At 45.2% G+C, this 21,253-nt stretch overlaps 9 protein-coding genes across 13 annotated transcripts in view; 5 read left to right on the top strand and 4 right to left on the bottom strand.

Annotated features, from left to right (window-relative positions):
* The window catches only part of LOC117150430 (protein split ends), a 44,449-nt gene extending 42,867 nt beyond the window's left edge, over positions 1 to 1,582 (bottom strand). For 2 of the 4 annotated variants that reach the window (XM_033317312.1, XM_033317321.1), the window contains exons 1-2: positions 806 to 1,582; positions 577 to 594 (exon numbers count right to left, since the gene is read on the bottom strand). The gene's annotated coding sequence lies outside the window, so the exon portion shown is untranslated. The remainder of the gene's footprint in view (positions 1 to 576; positions 595 to 805) is intronic. The other 2 variants (XM_033317329.1, XM_033317336.1) reach the window with 1 other exon arrangement.
* A 363-nt stretch (positions 1,583 to 1,945) lies between these two features.
* On the top strand, positions 1,946 to 2,788 carry LOC117135177 (protein transport protein SFT2). Its single transcript, XM_033295242.1, has 2 exons — positions 1,946 to 2,198; positions 2,259 to 2,788. Exons 1-2 carry the CDS (start codon positions 2,031 to 2,033, stop codon positions 2,688 to 2,690), a joined length of 600 nt encoding a protein of 199 aa, XP_033151133.1. The 5' UTR covers positions 1,946 to 2,030; the 3' UTR covers positions 2,691 to 2,788.
* Positions 2,789 to 2,921: 133 nt separating this feature from the next.
* Positions 2,922 to 4,483, bottom strand: LOC117135174 (U5 small nuclear ribonucleoprotein 40 kDa protein). Its single transcript, XM_033295240.1, has 3 exons — positions 4,286 to 4,483; positions 4,072 to 4,201; positions 2,922 to 3,886 (listed from the first exon to the last, which is right to left on the bottom strand). Exons 1-3 carry the CDS (start codon positions 4,391 to 4,393, stop codon positions 3,081 to 3,083), a joined length of 1,044 nt encoding a protein of 347 aa, XP_033151131.1. The 5' UTR covers positions 4,394 to 4,483; the 3' UTR covers positions 2,922 to 3,080.
* Positions 4,484 to 4,596: 113 nt separating this feature from the next.
* On the bottom strand, positions 4,597 to 5,326 carry LOC117135178 (NADH dehydrogenase [ubiquinone] iron-sulfur protein 5). Its single transcript, XM_033295243.1, has 3 exons — positions 5,237 to 5,326; positions 4,847 to 5,064; positions 4,597 to 4,772 (listed from the first exon to the last, which is right to left on the bottom strand). Exons 2-3 carry the CDS (start codon positions 5,057 to 5,059, stop codon positions 4,680 to 4,682), a joined length of 306 nt encoding a protein of 101 aa, XP_033151134.1. The 5' UTR covers positions 5,060 to 5,064; positions 5,237 to 5,326; the 3' UTR covers positions 4,597 to 4,679.
* A 65-nt stretch (positions 5,327 to 5,391) lies between these two features.
* On the top strand, positions 5,392 to 7,089 carry LOC117135172 (putative tRNA pseudouridine synthase Pus10). The gene is made up of 2 exons (XM_033295238.1): positions 5,392 to 5,536; positions 5,605 to 7,089. The coding sequence occupies exons 1-2, from the start codon at positions 5,417 to 5,419 to the stop codon at positions 6,985 to 6,987; spliced, it is 1,503 nt and encodes a 500-aa protein (XP_033151129.1). The 5' UTR covers positions 5,392 to 5,416; the 3' UTR covers positions 6,988 to 7,089.
* An 81-nt stretch (positions 7,090 to 7,170) lies between these two features.
* On the top strand, positions 7,171 to 16,351 carry LOC117135171 (TOG array regulator of axonemal microtubules protein 1). 2 transcript variants are annotated; one of them, XM_033295236.1, is made up of 9 exons: positions 7,171 to 9,542; positions 11,373 to 11,720; positions 11,774 to 12,261; positions 12,365 to 12,446; positions 12,501 to 12,543; positions 12,602 to 12,773; positions 12,828 to 13,027; positions 13,084 to 13,189; positions 14,647 to 16,351. In XM_033295236.1, the coding sequence occupies exons 1-9, from the start codon at positions 7,551 to 7,553 to the stop codon at positions 16,181 to 16,183; spliced, it is 4,968 nt and encodes a 1,655-aa protein (XP_033151127.1). In that variant the 5' UTR covers positions 7,171 to 7,550; the 3' UTR covers positions 16,184 to 16,351. The 2 variants fall into 2 exon arrangements, with proteins under 2 accessions (XP_033151127.1, XP_033151128.1); XM_033295237.1 differs by lacking the exon at positions 7,171 to 9,542 and adding an exon at positions 10,793 to 10,840.
* Positions 16,352 to 16,475: 124 nt separating this feature from the next.
* LOC117135176 (RNA-binding protein 7) lies at positions 16,476 to 17,327 on the bottom strand. The gene has a single exon (XM_033295241.1). It carries the CDS (start codon positions 17,272 to 17,274, stop codon positions 16,558 to 16,560), a length of 717 nt encoding a protein of 238 aa, XP_033151132.1. The 5' UTR covers positions 17,275 to 17,327; the 3' UTR covers positions 16,476 to 16,557.
* A 747-nt stretch (positions 17,328 to 18,074) lies between these two features.
* On the top strand, positions 18,075 to 19,568 carry LOC117135173. The gene is made up of 3 exons (XM_033295239.1): positions 18,075 to 18,988; positions 19,050 to 19,263; positions 19,319 to 19,568. Exons 1-3 carry the CDS (start codon positions 18,172 to 18,174, stop codon positions 19,527 to 19,529), a joined length of 1,242 nt encoding a protein of 413 aa, XP_033151130.1. The 5' UTR covers positions 18,075 to 18,171; the 3' UTR covers positions 19,530 to 19,568.
* Positions 19,569 to 19,694: 126 nt separating this feature from the next.
* LOC117144447 lies at positions 19,695 to 21,191 on the top strand. Its single transcript, XM_033309605.1, has 3 exons — positions 19,695 to 20,544; positions 20,704 to 20,917; positions 20,975 to 21,191. The coding sequence occupies exons 1-3, from the start codon at positions 19,725 to 19,727 to the stop codon at positions 21,189 to 21,191; spliced, it is 1,251 nt and encodes a 416-aa protein (XP_033165496.1). The 5' UTR covers positions 19,695 to 19,724.
* The last annotated feature ends 62 nt before the right edge of the window (positions 21,192 to 21,253 follow it).

The raw sequence follows: 21,253 nt of genomic DNA, 5'->3' as shown, positions 1-21,253 counted from the left end.
GCAGCAAAAAGCCTCTGCCTCGGTCACTGCCTCTGCCAGCGTCACTACCGCCGAGCTCACATTTTTTGTTGTGCCAATTTTCTTTGCTCTGGTGTTCTACCAATTGCTTTAGACCGCCCAAAGAAGAGGAAGAAATTTTTGCTCTGTACTGAACATTTTCTGGGAGTAATGGACGATTTCGAACGACATTTCTAACCTGACTTTTGTCCGAAATCAACTAATGCTTATTAAAAGTAGACCTGTTATGCTCCTTGTTAAAAAAAAATATATATATATATATCTTAGAACAACACTATTAGCTGTATTGGAAAATTCTGAAAACCACTTTTATTTTGATTATTTATATGGTTTTTTAGTTGATAAATTATGGCATTTTTTTTGGTACAGGCATATTTCCCTTTAATTAGACATTTAATTATGGTAATTTTTCTTTAATTGGACATTTAGTTATGCACTTCTTTAAACACATACCCAAATTTCAAAATACATGGGCTTTTATTGGTTAATCACATTATTTCCGTGAATGGATTATTTGCTCCATTTAAGATGATTTTCAATCGAGTTATCCATTCTTACCATTGAGAGCGTTGAGAGCTAAAATACAGATAGTGAATACGTTATTTATAGGATATACTTCTTTGAATTATAACACTACCTATCTTTCCCTCAATAAAATTCTATAAAATCTTTTTAGGGACCCAAAAATACGTGCTTAAAATAAAAATAAAATAAAATAAATATGCTTCTGGTTGTTTCTCCTTGTAATATATATAATTTGTTACAAATCATTTTTTTCAATACTTACACCATTGGAGCTGCTTTCCTTGGCCGAACATGTAAGAATCCTCTTTCGCTGCCTCAGTAGTTAAATTATTGTGAACTCGATTTGGACTTTATTCGAAACTGACGCATTGTACACGTTATATTTCGAGGCAAAAGGCTTTGCTATGCTCTTTCGATAATTTCCAAAAATGGTATCGACGCGACCGTTGAGTTTTGCCTTTTCTGCGTGTCGAACCGAAATAACCGAACCGAGTCCAAATGTACCGATTTGATTTTATTTGACACTCGGTGTATTTTACGTTATTTTCCCGTGTAATTTATTCACTCTGGGTTATGGGGTGACTTTTTATTCGGCAAAAGGCATCACATATTTGAATAGAAAACAATAAAAAAATTAAATTTTTATCATTCAGTAGGCTTTTCTCGTTGATCAATTTACTTTTGCCTGTTTTTCTTGTATTTTACTGTATTTCGATTAACGCTTGCAATATTCCTCTCGCTGATGTTGTTGCTGATGTTGTTGCTGCATCTGCCTTCGTATTGGTGAATTAATGCATTTTCGCACACAAAACCACTCGCGCACACACACACTCAGATATATAGCAGCCGCTGCTCACACAAACACACTCAGAAGGGGGAAGGGGTGGTGGCACTTGCCTTTTCAGATAATAACAATTTATTTTCGCTGTGTGTGTTTTGGCGGCGTTTTGTTTAATCGCCCGCCGCCGTTGTTGTTGTACTTTTTTTTTTAGCTCGCTGCAAACGACGCGCGCGGTCCGTTCACTCCAAAAATTTTCAAAACAATGTGACCGTTAGTGATGCTCTTGTGTGACGGACACAATGTGGTCGCAGGAGTGTCCTATGGAAATACACAAGCCCTAATTAAATACCAAAAATATACTAAACATTTATTTTGTCCAGCACCCAAACCATTAACATAAGTTTTTTAACAGAACTATGTTAAGCGCTGGCGTTTACTCATATTAATATTATTCGTTGCCTTTGTTGTCCTGAAACTTAATACCCGAAGCTCATCATGTTCTGTTATCTATTTTTATTTCTCGTTTACCTTATGAAAACCACATATATCAACCACCAACATAACAACGACATAACATAAGCTTTAAACCGGAACAGTATAGTAGATAGTATAGCCAAGGAGGCAGCTCTGTCTGCGTTGGTTATCGTTATCGCGGCTAGCAGCTTGTTTTGTTTTGCTTACACGACAAATAAATAAATATAAAAGTATGAGTAATTTAAAATCGGATCTCGACGAATACTTGTTACTGCAGAGTGATCAGAAGAAACCCAGTTTCAACGTCAAGTTGCCACAGCTGAAAGTTCCATTTTTCTCCAGCTCCGACCCAGAAGCAAATAGTTTTCTAAAAGATACCGACTCATGTTTTCCAAAATTGGTGGGTTTATCAATCTCTGGTGTGTTCAGAATGTGCTAATTTCAAATTTAACTTTTCTAGTCTCGCCTGCAGCGAATCGTAGGCTTCGTGGCATGCTTAGGAATGGGCGCACTGTGCATGACCCTTTCCACGTTCTACATTCCCTTCCTAATATTGAAGGCCAGAAAGTTTGCCTTGCTCTACACCCTTGGCAGCCTCTTTTTCATATTGAGCTTCTGCTTTCTCTCCGGATTTGGATCCTTTTTGAAGCAAATGTTTTCCAAACCAAGACTGCTCACCTCGCTGTCGTATAGTTCCTGTTTGATTTTAACATTATACTGCGCCTTGGTGGCCAAAAGCACCGCATTTACAGTCCTTTTTGCAGTGGCGCAAATAATTGCATTGCTCTTTATGGTCCTGGGCACTGTCCCTGGGGGAGCTTCGGGGCTCAAGTTCTTCGGCAAACTCTTCAAGAACACCGTTTCCGCTTCAACAAGTGTACTACCTGTATGAAGGAGGGGAAATCTGGAAAATGAGCTCCACCACCGCAGCAATAAAAGTAACTTATTAACTCATTGATAAATTCAAAATAAAACTTATTTGTGATACCACGCGCCTCTCAACTTTACGGTATCAACTGTATACATAGCATCTCATCTCTCTCTACATCATTTCATAATCATTTTCATTTTACTGTTTAAGGTTTTTCTGCACGTCGAAATTGTAAATATATACAGACAAAACTGGTGTGTTATGCATATTTCGTCTACACATTTTATACTTTATTGACTCCTACGTCGCGAATTCAGATAATTTGTGTACAAGAAACCATCTGATCCCCAAAATATTTAAGAAGTAACGTGGGTTTCAATAATCGCTTTCGCTCTTTCTAGTCAAAATTGGTCATTCATCTATCTCTCCTAGATACAAAGTCTTATCGCTGGATCCAGATAGAATCAGGGGTTCTTTTGGGCTGAAATCCACGGCATTAACACTGCCATTGTGTCCGGGAAGTTTGTAAAGAATTCTCCTTGTATTTACATCCCAAATATAGACATGCCGATCGGCGGAACCCGATGTTATTTTATCGCTTCCCGGCGACCAAGCGCATCTCAGCAGATTCTTCTCAAAATTGTGCTGATGGCCTTGGAATACCTTCACACATCTTTCCCCGGGTGCATAAGGTCTTACGTCCCACACCCTCAAGGTGTTATCCATGGCATTTGTCAAGATAAAGTCTCCTTCGGGGGACAAGGACATTCCGGTAATCGTATCCGAATGCCCTCGCAGATGGTGCAAGACAGCCTGTTTTCGAATGTCCCAGATTTTGACTTCGTTGTCGATCCCGCCGCTAATTACTTGTTCTCCAGTGTCACCAAAACAAACAGCTGTGACTTGAAAAGGGGATTCCAAGGTGTGTGCCGCGTGTTTTTTCCTGGCATCCCAGATTTTTATGGTGCGATCATCGCTTCCCGAGCAGAGGAGCTGTTGACCCCTACGCGAGCCCTGAACGCTGTTCACGAAGTTGCCATGCCCCTTGAACCGCCGTTGCCGCTGACCCGTGGCTATGTCCCAAAAAGCCAGCGTTTTATCAGTGGAGCAGGTAAAGATGTGGGATCCATCCGGCGTAAAATGAGCTTCCATAACAGCACCGCTGTGTCCCGACATGGCCATCACATTCTCGCAGTCTTCGTACACTTGCCAGATGTCTGAAATCCACATTAATTGTTTTACATGCTTTTGTTATAATCAAAGATGTCCAAGAACTACAAATTCATTTGTGCCCAAAAATGAGACGATATAGGCTCGCAAATCGTAGACATACACGGCACCATTGAACCCACAGTTAAAGTGATGTTTGTATGTATACACATTCATTCCAAATTTTACTCACATATTTGCCTATCGAACCCAGAAGAAAGCAATAACTCCCCCTCGGGATGGAATTCCGCTGTGAAAATCTCTCCTTCATGTCCTTCTAACTGCATTATGGGCGCCTGCAGGTTTGAGGTACGCCTTACTCCCTAAAAATTATAGTAAAAAGTATATTCGAAGTTTATCCAAATCACTGAGATATTTAGACTGCTTCTTCTTGCTAGCACGCTTACCGATTCAAGGAGCGCTTTGTCCCTGTTTGTGTAGGCCATCAGATCATTTTTGCTACGCTTTGCCTCTTGGGCCAAAACTACGCTGTTGTTGGGTCTTTTGGTACCCATAATTAATTGTTTGTAAAATAGAAGCCTTATAAATTATTTTTCTTCCGCTCAAGCTGTATGGCTGTGTGACCAGAGTTCGAAATATAATAATACCGACATGGATGTTAGCGATTAAAGCAGCTATTTCTGAATAGATGTGGCTACTTTCAGTGAGAACAGAAGGAAGTGAAAGTTGGCAACTCTGGCAAAAATACTGGAACACATATTACCAGAATTGTTACTCTTTTTATTTTTACACAATTTGCGGTTTTACAATGTGGAACTAACCAAGAAAAAGGGTCTACGTCTAGTAGGCATCAACGCGTGGCGGATCCGCAAAGAATTCCTGTCCCTTACGCTCCCCCTTGAGCCACTGCTTGTAGCGTTCGTTTCGCATGGCCTGAAAGAGGAATTTTTTAGCATTTTAGACAAAATTACAGATCGTTAGGGATATGAAGCTACGGAAAAACCCACATGGAAGCGCATCAGTTGCTTCTGCATGCCGACGCACTCCTGAAAGTCGGAGATCAGGTCGGCGCACTCCCGTTTTCCACGCTCCAGGCCATACGCCTCGAAGCACTCCATCATTTTCATCTCGAATTTTCCGCACTTGTCGTAGGTCTGGTGGTTAATTAGACACCCGGTCAGATCGGTTAAGGGCAGGCGTAGAAAGGGAGTAAGCGACATTTTGTCTGTGGAGCGAAGTACACACAAATTCAGTTCAATTTGGATCCACCACTGTTCACTGTGACGTAACAATAAACAAAGGGTTTAAGCCTTTCAGCTGTAAAGCACTATCTGGCCCCCAACAACTTCTTTATGTATTCTCTACAACGTGTAGTAGGGTTTATCCTTATCACACACCTTAAATTGTTGGCAATACCCAAGGAATTGTCTTATATCGCCTTAATTCCAGCACAAAAACAAGACTGTCATCGATTTTTGATATCGGGTATCGTTTTTCGAGATTCGACAGCTGATAGTGTTGGTTAGCGCGCGAACCGCTTCCACGTTTTGTTTATAATTTTAATTATACGACAAGCTATGAAAAACCAGGATTTAGTGGAATACTTAAGGTCCTGCGGGGTGTGCGAAATTTGCCAGCTGCGTTACCTGAAGGCCAGAGGCGCGGAGTATAGAAACATCAATGAGACTTTGCAAAAGGTAGGAACGGTTTACTTTGAATTTGTTGACAACTAATTGATGTCTAACTTGTCCGTTTAAATGCCCAGTTGGATGTAAAACTAAATGAAAATGTGGAAAACGAAGAGCTTGTTATATCCGATGGGATTCAACCATCTAAAAGGGCTCGTCTGGGTGTTTGTTCAACGTGCCTCGGTTTGTTCTCAAAGGACTTTCAGAATGAGCTGCTCAACAGCATTTTGGCATCGGATTTTGCGAAATACGATTGCCAGAAAATCGTTCTGGCGATTTGTCTACCGATGTCGCTTCAGTTGAGACAGCTGGCCATGTGGTTTGCCTTGCAAAGAAGATTTGGAGCATCTATAGACGAAAACAATCCCCCAGACGTGCCCATAAAAGAGGCTGTCAAGCTGATCCTACACCCTATAATCTGTGAAAAGCTAGCCAAGGGTTACGATGCCAACGGTCTGATGATCAATATAGACCTTACGCACAGTCTGGAGGACGAAGAGGTGGAAAAACTGGTGAAATTAAACAAAGAAGCCTTTCCCGCCAAGGCCTCGCATCAAAAGCGCATTGAAATTTCGCGAGGATTACTAGAGAAACAGTATCAACCCTCCAAAGTTAAGGCGGAAACCTATGAGAAATATTTTCAGATACCCTGCTCTAACGTAGAGGAATCTATAAAACTTACTTCTATAGACCTCCAAGGACCACTGATTTGTGTAGCTGGCAGATATCGAAAACTCAGCAGGGAACTTTCACATACTCCCTGGATTTTGAATGGCCAAAGACTCATGGAGGACAGTATAGAGGAAATTATAATTAGGCATGTCGGTCCCCACTTTACAGAGAAGCTGGGTAAGATCACCTTCATGTCGAGTGGCAGAGAAGATGTGGATGTCCGATGTCTGGGGAAAGGAAGGCCTTTTGTTTTAGAAATTCCAAATGCCAGACGGACTTGCCTAACCAAAGATGAGGCCTTTGCGATGGAACGGGCTGTGGATGCGTCTGGTATGGTGTCTATACATCACCTCCAAGTCGTGCCAAGAGAAGAATTAACCCACATAAAAACGGGAGAAGAGCAGAAAAAGAAATTCTATCGCGCTCTTTGTGCCCTGCATGAACCAGTATCAGTGAAGATTTTGGAACAACTGCAAATATCAGCGAGCTTTAACATACAACAAAAGACCCCCATACGAGTTCTTCATCGTCGTCCTTTGCACACGCGTCCCAGAACAATTTACAGTGTCAACGCCAGGGTGCACCGTGAAAATCCGAAAGCCTTGATCATCGATATTGTCACTCAAGCAGGCACTTACATTAAAGAGTTAGTTCATGGCGAATTTGGCAGGACCACGCCATCATTGTCCTCTATTATAGGCAAACCCATGGATATTCAAGCTCTAGATGTGGTGGGAATCGATTTAGATTGGCCACATGAAGTAGATAACTCGAAACAAAAGGAATAGCGATATTATTGTTAGGTACAAAACCATTTAAATGTCATATGCTAAACACTTAAATTGCAAAAATGCAGAGAATAAACAACAACATATGTGGATGAATTTTGATTACTAAGTACTAAGTTCATTATACGTTTAGTTCAAAATCATCAAAACCCCTTTTTCTGTCTATTCAATCTTGTCCAGTATTATTCCGGGACTTTGAATCTCGATCCCCAAAATATTGGTAACAGAGTTAGACTGCGAGCCAGAGGACAAAGCGGACATGCGCAGTTAATGTTATTTGGAGTCAAGTTGCGTGCTCTCACCAGAGGCAGGTTCCACTATTGGCTACAAAAGTATGAAGCAAGCTGACAAATTCGGCATTCGTTGCTAGCGAGTTGCTCTGGTTTGTTATGGTCAAGTCAAGTGGAGTGGATAAAATTTGAAAGTGACCGAGAATAGTAGCTAGTCCATTTGCAACCGGATGCAAGCGTGCGTGACAATTAAAACATGAGCCCGAGTCCGCAATCGGGAGTCAGTTGGTTAGATAATTGAGAAGAAAGAATCATTGAAAAGAGCGGCCCAGTATGTTTTTCCGGCGCGTTTTGGATAGTGCCAGAAATCATTTGCCCCCTAAGACGACCACGGAAAGTCCGGCAGTGCATTATTACAGCGAGGACAGTGAGAGTGTCACATATGTGAGTGGTGCCGTCGACTGTGAAGTCAAGGACAGCAATAACAACCAGTCAGCAGTCGGGGCGAGTGCTCCACTACCAGCCATAATGAAAATTCAGCGCCGAGCGGAAGCCCCTATCGGTGCAGTGCAGCTAACGCCGTTGTGGGAACACATACTGCGCACCCGCCGCCTTCCGGAAACAATTTTCCCTAGCGCCATGTACGCGGAGTTCCATGAGCGCCTGCAGGACCCAGAGTGGCAGGTAAGGCAGCACGCCCTGCGAGTCCTCGTTGACGTCCTGGTGGTGATGCAAGACGAGGCCGATGGCCATATGGAGCGGGAGCAGCTTATTAGTCTGCTGGTCGAGAACCTTGGTCACCAAGCCCCCACTGTGCGCAAAGGAGCTCTCGATTGCTTGCGTGTCTATCTCGCCGAAACTGCAATCCCGGAGACGATTATGCTGGGAATTCTAGACGCAGGCCTGACGAAGCAGATGCCAGCGGATTCGGAGCACATGGGTCGTCTCAGCTGCGGCGTTCTGCTGTCAGTGCCTGCCCTTCTGCAATCAATAATGCATACGGCGCAGAGACATCGCATTGTGCATAGCACTGTGGACCGAGTGGTCGCACACATGGATCAAGTGGTGCAGCAAGAAATCACCGTAAAAGTCTTAAGCAAGATCAGGGAGCTTTTGGGCGTCCACGAGTTCGAAGGAATTATGGGCGATGTGGGTCGTGGAGATACGCTGTCTAAGTACTACCAACTGTGCCAGGTTTACGGGGTGTCTGGTAAACCGAAAACAGGGGGCGAAGTGAAAGCGGGCGCCTGGCGCGCCTTACCACGTGAGCAAGGATGGAGAAACGGCAATGCTATACAGAACCTGGACACCACGCTCCAAATACAGTCAAACTGCCCGGACATGGGAAAAATCATTATGGAAACAGAAATAAAGATCAACGATGATACAGTGACTATGCGGATCCTGGAGGCGGATACGGAGACCGAAGAGTCTGATAGCCCAACAAGGATTTTCTCTCATGAAGAAGATGGGACGGATTTAATTTGCCACCCCCTTTCGTCCAGTGGCAGCACCCACCAAGAGCCTAATATAGGGGCGGGGATTGTGAAAGTTATAAGTGATTCAGAATTGGATGAGCCGCACATCAAGGCGGGCAGTGTTTCCGAGCCGGGTACTCCCTCTCGGGGATTAAAGCGAGTAACCTTCGGAGGTGAGATCGTTAAGATGCGAACTCCTGATAGCGACGCAGCCTCCTCTACAAACAATTCTCGAAGCCCTACACAGACCAATCAGAGTGTCACTGTTTCGTCCTCGGAAGATCCAGCGATCTCCCACCTGGTGTCATCAGACGAGAAGTCTACCCTTTCTAGACCCGTCACCGACAAGAGGACCACGGCACTCGTGCTGGAGATCCCTTTCGACAATACCAAGCCATTGCCTCAAGTTCGATCATTTTGCTCGCAGCCATCCCGGCATCAGAGCAATGCGCAGAGTGAGCCGTCATCGAGCAGTTCCCGCAATCGGCAGGAAAACGAAGCCGGGCTGTCGCTATCACCTAGCTCTCCTGGGTTTCGCAGCCGCAGCACTAGTCCGACGGGAAGCAACAACATCAGTCCAAAAGTGCCGCACAAGCAAATCGAGGTTCTGCACAATCTCCAGCGCGATCCGTCTCCGCGGTCTCAGCGACGCTCAGAAGACATGGATGGGAATAGGGATGGAAAAGACCTTCATGCAACAGGGAATCCCTCTTCCTCACCAACACAGTCGCTTATTAGTCGAACAAGATCCGCCTCTACGATGTCTCCTGTGTCACCGGCCACGCCCAAATCCTGGGAGGATCTGGACATTGTGAACTTGAAGACGCTTATGGAGTTGCGATCTGGGGTATGTTCCTAAAGCGTGATGACCAAGTCCAAATAATTGCATTAAATTTAGTGGCCGATATTTAGTAATCCTCGTGTAATTGCACCCCTCTACCCAAGTCTCCAGCATGGTCTACTTTGTGCGACCGAAAATAAAGCAATGAAATCACTCCACACGCTACGCCAACGCGGGTTCCGGGTCGCCGGCGCTTTGGGCTCTAACTGGGTCAGTAGGATATGTACAATTTCATATGCGTTCATAATTCTGCCTTCATAATGGCAGCCGCCCGGCTTTATTGCGGACGAGACACGCATCACTCCCCCAGTAGGTATTGCTATAACGGGTGCTATTATATCGCTCCTTACTAATGAAAATTTCAGCGATAAGCGACCACTCTCCCCTAGCCGGCACTCATATCGGTGACTATAGAGTAGGGACCGGCTTCTCTCGGGCCACTGTACCAATGACCTATTAATTTTTCTATGCTCACGTACTTAGAAATTAAAGCGAAGGAGTTAACTACAAGTGTTTGTTACACGTCGAAGAACTTGCACAAATCCCTTCAGAAAATGCTTTTGTTTTTGTCATTTCCTTGACGGATAATCAAACCAGTTGTACTTATTCAATAGTATTCTTGTAACTGATTGTAAATTTTAACGTCTACAAAAGTGGGCACACTAAAGTTAGGATCAGTGGACCATTTGCGTAAGTTTTTAGATACGCATCCATACAGACTGCCAAACATTTTTCTCTTCGCTATTTTCAACTGAAAATTTTAATAGTCATTGTGTAATATAATATAAACATGACATCCACAGTCTCGGCTTTTCAGAATTGCTCAAAGTTTTTGATCAATTTTCCCATGTTCCCCTGCTAAAAAAGGTTAGTTAAAGGAAATAATTCACAGTAACGGCAAAAAAGAATGACCAAATTAAAAAAAAATTATAAACGGAAAAATTGCTGAAAAGTGCGTCAGCAAAATAATTCTTTTTGTTTTGCAATACTAAGGGTTGGCAATTGCTGTCTCAGATGTACCTCTTATCAGGACCAACTTTTTGAGTGGTGCACAAAAACTTTGGGATTCCGGTGGCAGTTGCATGTTGTGCGGACTGGGCGCTGGATTCGGATGGATTGCTTCGCTAGGGAGCTGAGGCCGAACACCAAGAGTTCCTCGCCAGTGCCGTTGCTGGCTGGTCAATCATTTAAGTGCACGCGATTTTCATAGCACCAGAACCAGGCTCAAAGCAAGAGGACCAACAATAACTGGCTCCCAGCTTGCAGCTTGTATGCGACGAAAAAGTGGCAAGACTACCATTACGGTACGATGTTTGACGAAGACGCTGGCCCTAGGGAAAAGGGTGGGGGAGCAGAGCGTGTCTGCAAGTGGGTCATTTCAAGCACAAAAATATAAATAACATTAACGAAAATCACAACGCGTGCTAAATAGAAGCAGGATTGTTCGTTGCTATTGACCGCTAGCCTTTGTTCCTTTTTCTTGCTTGGACAATTTCACAATTATAAGTATACCCGTAAAAAAGTATCTAAGAGGTGATCAGAATTACTTGCCGCGCGATCGTGTGAAAAATAATCTATTAGTTTGTTCCTATTTAAGAAGCACAATGAGTCAGTACAAGATCGAGCCGGTTAGCATGTTTATAAGTACACATATATTTAAGAAAATAAAGTCGACGTTTATGGCACTCTCAGTAGCCGTTCCACACTCAGTTCTTATATCTAATTTCTGCGGCATTCATTTTCGAATTTGCTAAATTAGCACAAATGGGCCATAAAACACTAGGCACGCCAAAATGTACTTACCGATTATTCACTTCTTTGTTTTACTTATTCTAGGATTGGCGCAATCGTCTAATGGGTATCGGCCAACTGGAGCTTGCCTTAAGCTCTTCGAGCAATTTGGCCTTGGTCCAACCGTATCTGGATAGTCTGCTTCGAACCCTCCTCTCATCGGAGCGTCACTTTGAGGTCTCCGAGCTAAAGCGAGAGCTACTGGTTAACCTAATCTCGCGTCTACCATTGGACAACTTGGAGGAGCGCACACCACAAATCTTGTCGGGACTCTGTCGCCAGGGCAACGCTGGAGCAAACCGGGTGTGCAAGGCTCTGATGCAGCGCCTTCCCGCGGGAACTATAGTTGCTAAACTGACCTCACCAGAGTTCCTCCATGCAAAGAGTTCAAAGGTTTGTTATTCTACATTGCATGAACCAAATTATTGAATTTTCATGTACCGCAGTTCCGGGACCACGCTCTTCAAATGTCCATTTTTGCGCTGATGACCTTCCCGGGAACCTGCTTCGACATCAGCCTGTTGACGACTCAGGCCGTCTACTCCCTTCTTAACCGAAAACGACGTGTGCGGCAGGCGGCTCTGGAGGTTCTAGCGGTCCTTGCCGATATCTCGTCCATCAAAGAGGTTTTAACCATTGTGTCGGAGACAACGGACGGCGTAGAGCTTGGGACAATGGTGTTGGAGGCGACTAGTGTGCGGCTCTCGCGTTTACAGCTGCCTATCGTTACGCCCGACAGCGGAGTGCTCTTCGTTTTCAGCCAGACTGATCCACCTGAAGCCAGGCGATTTGGAGCTGATGTAGACTGGATCCATCAGGGTGAGGGCTCTGCCTCTCCCAATACAATTAAGAGGCGACGCATGAGGGCTGCAAGCAGCCAGCGCAATGTACTTGGGGGAGCAGAAGCAAAAAACAAGAATGATCCATTCCCTAGGTACGAAACAAGGTTTACCTAAAGGTATTCTTATCCACATGAACCTCAATTCGCCCTAAGCTTCAGAACTAAAAAAACACTTTAATAAAATGCATATCCGTAGTTTCAGCCAGGTCAACGAGAGCGTGCATCGCCACTCCTTCCATTCCCCCCCGGAAACGCTGGACATGGCTAGCCCAATTAATGTTAGTTCAATACCTTTTGTTATTTTTAATAGAACTAAACTAACTTCTCCCTAGGACTTTTCGCAAAGATTAAGTTTTGGCGCTAAGACTAACGGTGGTAGGTCCCTTCTGAATTTTTCCAATATATTCCATAACACTAACCATTGCGAACGTAGGAAATCAATCTTTTATTGAACGTCGCTTCTTGGCCAAGGCATGCTCTGATACTTCCATGGACGGCAGAAGTACTGACAGCACCACCACTACCTGCAGCAGTGGTAGCGCCACAGACAGCTTTATTCAGCTCACTTCCCGCACGGGCGGTCGACTTGCCGGACCAAACTCCAGGTTTGCATTGTCACCCACCAACGACAGAGCAGTTTAATAAAACCCTACTCACAGATTTCCCACCATGAACCAGCATACAGACTTTGTCAACAATTTTATGCGCAGCATGCAGCGAGGCTCTAAGTCCTATTCCGTAGAGAGACCGAACTACCCGAAGGTCAGTTACTCGATCCCAAAGTCCCAGCAGATGCTCCGCAAGAGGTTCCAGCACAAGGATTCGTTTACAAAGCTGGGGGACGAACCACTTGGTCAAAGTAAGTATCGCTTCTCTGCTCGTTCTGCCAATGTTTCATATATTTCGTTATTATAGGCATCGAAAATAACAAATTTAACGAATCCCAAAGGAGAAAATCCGGTATTGGCACAGACCACATAGAATCACTGGACAGCAAGTGCGCCGAAGTCACCAAGTCAATGTAAGATTCGTCTATATATTTTATTCGGGGCCTGCAAACGGAGAACCCATTCATTCAGTCGCCAAAATGATTTACCCCTCGCTGGGTGTGAGTGTTAACCTACATTTTGAAACACCCTACTCAAATCCACACATATATTTGAGCACAAGGCAGGGTGAAATTTATGGGGACAATTCACTTTAGCGAATTTAGTTGTTTCTCTGGTCAGTACACGCACCCTGCTGACAAAACTGTGGCATTAAAGGTGTCGAGTTCTTTAACCTAAATAATTCAAATGCGCAGTGGAAACCGCGTTGGTGAAATCTAAGTATGTGGCGGGTGACATTGGACAACGTCAGTAGCGACGAACCTTCAAGTGACCACTGGGAACTCGACACGAAATGCTAGAGACGATTCAAGGAGCAGAAAATTATTCTCTTCGGCGTTTGTCTACAATTCTTTCCTGGGTAAATTAAATGGCCGACTAGTTAAGCAGGTATGGATTTCCAAGTCCAATTCCGACCAGTTTAATTCGGACTGGTCTCAACTATAGAAAAGTTTGCCAGTAAGGGTAACTGCTTTTTGGAGCGTAACATTTTGGCTATCCAAGCTGTTTTACATACATTTGAAGCTCTCTCGGGGAAATGGCAACTTGTTGTATTATAGACTTCGGATTTTCCGAAACGAAGGCGCCCGAAGATGGCTAAGAGGTCCTTGTCCAGAAGTCGAGACGCTTTAGGGCAAATGCCGTAGGACCTGTGGCCAGTTGGCTTAGAACTTTGTTCCTAGTGAGCGATAGACCAACCAACGACCTTTCCGCGGCTGACTACTTGAAAGCCTGTGGGTGGCTAGGCGTTCTGACCACTGGGGTAGTGTTCGTGTGATTGCTTGGAAAACGCAATGTCCTGTATTCGTTTGCAACTTTGGTTTTGTTGTGGATTCCCGGTATGGAAATTCATTTGAAATGACCAAAAGGACTGGCGACGAGCATTGCAAACAGTCTGCAAAGTCGCGTTGTTTTAAGCGGACGCCTATTGCGGTTAGTTCGAGTATGTGTTGTTTCCAGTAGAAAATCGCCTGGATAATTATCTATTGGCTACCGCAAAAAAATGCTGAATGCGTTTTCCTGTGGCGAACAGCCATCTGATCTATTGCGTAGAACACGTACTCTATTCCACACGGTCAGAGAGTGCATCTGCCCCAGGGTTTCGGAGGTACACTCCACATTACGTGGGGCTTTTTCTGGACACCGTTCGTTCTGCGGCATCTGCTGCACTGACACGGCTCTGGAGTCCAGAAAATCGATGCAAATTGATACAGAAAGCCAGCTCACCGATGATAAGCACTCTTTCCCCGTGTTTCAGCCGCCGGAAGATAGTGAAAAAGAAAAAGTTTTGGCTCAATATGTGGAGTTGTGAGTTGTTAAAACCTAAAGCCAATTGTACTAGCCATTTATTCTTTTCTTTTTGCCCAAACAGGGATACCGAAACAGCAGTTAACGATATGACGAATGGCTCCCCCATTTCCGCAAGTTCTACCAGCTATTCGCAAAAGTCAACCGCCTCCGCAAAGTCGAGCATAAGCCAAAACGAGATGGGGAAGCGACCATTCTCATCCAGTGGCCTTTGGAACGATTGCAAGGTAGAAGTGCTGAACAGGGAGCAGAATCCCATCGAAGCGTTCGGAGAACTGGTGGTAGATGGCATTGATGTGCAGACGGAAACAGAACCTACAGCCCATGAAGAGCTGGTCAAGCTTAATGGAAGCCTAAATAGCCTTCACAGTAAAACGGAGAGCATCAAAACTCAGCTGGAGGAAACTACCCCGCAACTTTCGAGGGCTCAGTCAGTTAAATCGCTGCTAATCGAGGAGGACATTGAGAGCAGCAACAGTTTCGTCGTGGTTGAAGAAGTGCAGAACGAGCTGGAGTCATCCCCAGCGGAGGCCAAGGAGGAAGGGCCCTTGCAGGAGGAGCTAGCAACACCGGTAAAAGCTACAAAACTTGAAAATCATACTTTTGGTCCAAAGTTGGTTCCGAAACACGACGAAATAGTGATCCATTCACGTAGCGTTTCCCTGGACTCTCTTTATGGGACGCGGCCGGCGTCAAAGCAGGGATCTATGGACACAAGCACAAGCACTGCGGACAACACTTCACAAACTGGTTCTCAAATGGGAAATATTAGTGTCCCTGCAAAAGCTCAACACACCCCGATTAAACACAAGCCCAAAACAGCGTACTTCCTGCGGGCACAACGGCGAATCTCACCTGCAAAGCAGCCCATCAAAATGTCGCAGGCAGACCTCTTCCCGCAGAATATGCTTCGATTTGATAGGCCCCGTGAGGCTTTGCTTAAAACTTTTGATCAGTTGGACTCCAGCAACTGGGAAGTAAACATGACCGGCTTGAAAAGCATGGTACGTTTGATCCGCTACCATGCCGAGACATTGGACAATCAGATGCACATGACCTGCATCCAGCTTACCCGCTCAGTACGAAATCTGCGCTCCCAAGTAGCCCGAGCTTCCTGCCAAGCCGCTGCGGAGCTGTTCTCGCTGAAGTCCACCAGCCTTCAGCAGGAATGCGACGACTTGGTTTGTGCCCTTCTGCACCGCACTGCCGACACAAATAGGTTTCTCCGTGCCGACGCCACTCGAGCCCTGGAGTCAATGGTGGACCATGCTCAGCCGCAGAAGATTCTAAACATCCTTGCGACAAAAGGAGCACAGCATCAGAATGCCTTGGTGCGCACGACATCAGCAAAGCTGCTCTTCAGACTAGTCGAGCGTCTGGGCAGTGACCGGATCTATGCAATGGGCCGCGAGAGCCGCGACAAGTTCTTTGTGGTTGGGGCGAATCTTCTTCTCGAAGGCAGTCTAGAGACCCGCAGCTACGCGAAGTCCTTGTTCCGGGCTTTATCCGAACATCATAATTATCAGCGGCTGCTTTTAGAGGTGATACCACCACGCACCTACAGAAATGTTGAAAAGACTCTTAGGAGCATCACACGTTGATTATGGCAGATCAAGATCTGTACAGCATAGGTTTAGTATCCAAAGCCACTGGAAGCTTACAGGATTAGGGTGTTCGCTAATAAATTAGAGTCATGTATTGAGAATAATTATAGTATACAGTACACTAATAAAACACAATACACCACAGAGTAAACTGCTTCATTTGATACATAATTTTCTGCAGATATCCAGCTCATTAAACGATTAAACACGGTAACTTTTGATTTTGGTTTTGAATAACTGAAGAATTAGGGTCCCTGTTTTAATAATTTTATCGACCAGACTTTAAAGGTTCTTTTATTAAAAGGGACTTGTATATTTTTTTCTATATATTGTTCTTAGGCTACACATAAAGATGAAATTGTGTTGAAATCTTAAAGCAATCTGCGTTTGTTGTTCTGGCGTTGGTCCGATCTTCTGCTGCCTCCCTGCATGTGCTGGTGGTGTTGCTGTGGCTTTAGCCGGTTGCGTTCCATTACGGAGCTGTCGCTCCGGCGCCGTTGATCGCCGTTGTGTCCAAACGGATTCCGATCGTACGGCTTGCCGTCATGCAAACTGTGGCGGGCGTGACGCACTGGCGATGGCTGCGGTGGAGCCTCCATTATGAACGGGCGTAGACGACTTTGGTTGTAGGCAGGTAGCTGCTTGCCGCCCTGCTGCTTGATAGTGACTTTCTTTTGGAACAGTTCAAGGCCCTGGTACAAGTCCAGGGCGAAGGGCACCGCACACAGGCGTTGGTATGTGACAAATCCGAAATTCCGGGGACGCCCATTGTTGTCGGTCGGTATCCGCACTCCTTCGATGGGGCCGGCTTGCAGGAACACCTCGTAAAGGATCTCCTCCGTCACGCGCTCGTCGAGATTGCGGCAGAACAGAGTCCGTTGCTCCTCGTCCTCCTCCTCCTCGTCGTCGTCGTCGACGAGTTGCCCAACCACCTGGTCACCGTTTTCAGTGGGCAGGAAAGGGTAAATTGGCTGCAGTTGGTGCTGGCCAGATTGAATTCCATAACTGTAACCATTTATGTTCCTTTCCGAAATCGTCATTACCGACGCATCACTATACATTTGCTGCATTAGTATCTGCAAGTCCATTTAGCATCGACAAGTAAACACAACAAATCGGACGTAGTGATGGCAGAAAATAACATCGGTATATGCGAGCTGTCTGAGAACTAGTTACTAGTGCGAACTACCTAAGAACTAGATCCTAGTGGGGAGTTTAGAGCCTTTAAACTCTTCCGTTAATAAGACCTAGTTCCTTAGAACTAGTTCCTAGTGGGGAGTTTCAAGTCTTTAAACTTTTCCGTTAATGAGGTGAAATATATATTTGCTTCCGCGGTGCATAAGCATTGCTGATAACAAAGACATTTTAATTATTCGTCCCGCCGGCTGATGTTCTCGATTGTTGTCGATGCCGCCATCGCCTCTTTTTATTGAGCTTCCCTTGTAGTGCTAGCTTCGCACACTTCATCTATCAACTCGGCGATATAAATCAAACAAAATGTTTACTCAGGGGACTCTGGATACTAGCACAAACACAGCGCCACAAATTCAATTGAGAGGTGTGAATTCGCGACGGACCGACCTAAGTGTACCCTGCATTCATCAACATTATTGAATGTTTGGGCTCGTAATTTAAACGGAGAACGAAACCCTTTCTAAGACTACACTAGAATTTTTGGTAAAAATAAAATGGAAGGGGAAAAAAAAGATGATCGGGACATTGTGTAATGAAGAGAAGATTTCAAGCTCCTCGAGTGAGTACTGAGTACGTTCTATGAGCGTTATCAATGCCACTTGAGCTAATATTTCGCGTAGCGTCGCAATTTGACAAATAAACTAGACCACCACATAGAAAAGCGCGCTACGCTTGTGGATTTAATACCTTTCAAATTGTGTAGAGCAGAGGGTAGAAAAGCACGTTTACGCGGAAGCGTCGAACCTATTCAGTCGCCTTTTACGCGTGGAGCAGTACAATCCGCTCCAGAAATGGGAGAAGTTCCGAAAATCAAGAACTTGCCACAGGTGATCGAGCCTCACTTGCCAGAAGGGTGTACACTGGACTCGTACTCCACTAGCTACCTGACCAAGCCCGGGGACAACTATGGCAGCATTATGTTATCTGTCCAAGCGAAAATCCGCAGTGCAGACGGTGGTATTCGGGATTTGTCGCTGATAGCCAAGTTGCCGCCCCTCACCAACGACCTTTACTGGCAGATCTTCCAACCCGAGCGGACCTGCATTACGGAGAACGCGGTGTACCAGTATCTGTCGCCGGAGCTGGATAAGTTGCAGCTGGAGTCAGGCATCCTGCCCGCCCATATTTTTGACGGCTTCCCGCGATACTACGGCTCCCGCGTATCGTTGGACCCCCGCGCTACAAAAGTGGATCGGGATGCCGTTCTGGTCCAAGAGAACGTCACTATGCAGGGCTACCGCCCAGGTAACAGACACCGGCCTTACAATCTCGCAGAAACTGTGCTTATTCTGCACTATTTGGCCCAGTACCATGCCCTGCCCATCGCCCTGCGCCTGAAAAAACCGCAGGTGTACGAGGAGTATGTGCGACCATACTTCAAGAAGTTCGATATGAACTGTAATATTGATCAGGCCGAGACGGAAATAATGAACAACGAGATTCTAAAGGACATAAAGTTGGTGACCAGCGACGAACGGGATGTAAATCGCGTCAAGGAGCTGCTGGACATTTTCCAGGCCTTTCAAGCTAGCAACGATGTGGACGACGGCCCTTTCACTACCCTCGTGCACGGAGACCTGTGGATCAACAATATGATGCTAAAATACGGTATGATGGATTCGTTCTTAAATCGAAACCGGCTATATTAATGCATTAAGAATTTTATCAGGAGAGGAAAGCACTCCACTCAAGGTGAAAATCGTTGACTTTCAAATCGCGCAGTACGGATCGTTGGTGCATGATATCATCTTCGTGCTGTTTTCAAGTGTGGACGTAAATGTTCTCGAAGACAATTTCTACAATTTCCTGACCATTTACTACAACGCCTTCATTCAGACCTTGCGCAGCGTGAATGTGGACACCAGCAACTACACATACGAATTGTAAGACGAGTTTCCGCAGCCAATGGGATACCTTTTTTCATCGAATTTTTTGCAGGTTTCTCGAAGAGGTACAGCAAACTGCACACGTGCAGTTGCCTCACGCGATCTTTATGATGAAGGTTATACTGGCCGACAACAGTACGATTCCGAAAGACTATAAAGACGTGGATTTCTCGGTGCTCACAAAGAACACTGGAGCAAAAACTATTCTGACAAAATTTGAGGCTATCTTGCGACTAGGAAAAAAGTTTAATATATTTTACTGATCTATTTTTGCCAGTCACGAAATAAAAATTGCACAATAATCTGGTCACCTTTATCACATTCTCGTTGTGTACACATGTTTGTTATCAGGCATCGAATTAGCGCCTTGTTTCTGTGCCCACTAAAACAAGTCATATTAGTCTTTCCGGAAGATTATAGTCTTCAGTTGGAGCACAATCTTTCGCAAGCTGAAGAACATGGGTGCGGACAAGCTGCCCGAAATTCGGGCTCTTGCTGAAGTGGTTAAACCCCACTTTTCAGGGGCCCGCCTCCTTAATTATAAGACAAGCAGTCTGACGAAACCGGGCGATAACTACGGAAGCGTTCTCCTGGCAATTCATGCCCGGCTGCAGAAACCCAATGGTGAGTCGTTCGAGGAGCAGCTGGTGGCTAAAGTGCCTCCGATCGACCCCAAGTACTGGCAGTTTTTCCAGCCTGAGCGAACATGCCTCACTGAGAACGCTGTTTACAAGATTTTGGCCCCTGCTCTGGCCGTCCTTCAAGATGAAGCTGGGGTCCCTGCCGAGAGCCAATTTAAAGGATTTCCTCGCTTCTATGGCTGTCGCGAATCTCTCGAATCCAACTCCTCAAAGGTAGACCACAATGCCGTGTTGGTGCTGGAAAATTTGCGTAGCAGTGGCTACGTCTCCGGCCAGAGGCTAAAACCTTTCGATCTGGCCCACACGCTGCTAGCCCTTAAATATATGGCCGAGTTCCACGCCCTTTCTCTGGCTCTGCGAATTCTCCGACCAGAGGTGTTCCGGAAACAGGTCAAGCCGTTCTTCAAAAAGTTCGATTGGCATGCTGAAGCGCCCGAGTGGAAGTCGGTAATGAAGGCAGAGACTCTGGAGGACATCCGTCGAGCCACCAACAACGATTCCAGACTAGTAGCCCGAATGAAGGAGTTGTCGGACCAGTTTTTTGAATTCTTAGCAGCCGCCCCAGATAGACCCGATGGGCCTTTTACCAGCATTATACACTGTGACTTCTGGATAAATAATATGATGTTTCGTTACGGTTAGTATCACTAGCACAAATTATCGCCTTAAAACATAATAACATTGAAGAATAAGATTTTACATAAAAAGGGCGGAAAACTAATCAAGTCTTTGGAATTGTTAGCATAACAAAATTTCTAAAAGATAAGAAACAAGTACTATTCTTTGAAATCTCTAGGACCCTCTGGAACACCCATCGAGCTGAAAATTGTCGACTTTCAGACGGCACAGTACGATTCAGTGGTGCATGACATAATCTCGTTTTTGCTATCAAGCGTTGATACGGCTATCTTGGAGATAGAGTTCGAACACATGTTGGAGGCCTACTATGAGGCTTTTGTGCGTTGTCTGCGCCGTGTGGGAGCTAAATTGGAGGTTCACACTTTCAAAGAGTAAGATAAATGATCAATACTTATATAATTGAGTACGAATCGGTCCGATTTTCGCAGGTTCCTACTGGAAGTGAAGAGGGTGGCGTACATACAAGTTCCCCACGCAATCTTTATGACGCGCTTTATATTGGCTGACAGCGCACTCATCGGCGATGCAGAGGCTGAGGAATGCCCCAAGCTTACGGATGTGCTGAAGAATACGGGATCGGAGCGTATTAGCCGCAAATTAAGCCAAATTCTGAACTTGGCCGAAAAGTTTGACATATTGTACTAGGGCAATAAATTGATTCGAAAATTAGATTTGTAATTGACTAATGGCAATTTGATGGAGCCCCC

This window comes from Drosophila mauritiana, chromosome 2L (assembly GCF_004382145.1).
Source record: "Drosophila mauritiana strain mau12 chromosome 2L, ASM438214v1, whole genome shotgun sequence".
In the NCBI taxonomy this organism is placed as follows: Eukaryota; Metazoa; Arthropoda; class Insecta; order Diptera; family Drosophilidae; genus Drosophila; species Drosophila mauritiana.
The sequence above is the reverse complement of the archived record's forward strand: the minus strand, read 5'-3'. Positions and strand labels throughout refer to the sequence as shown.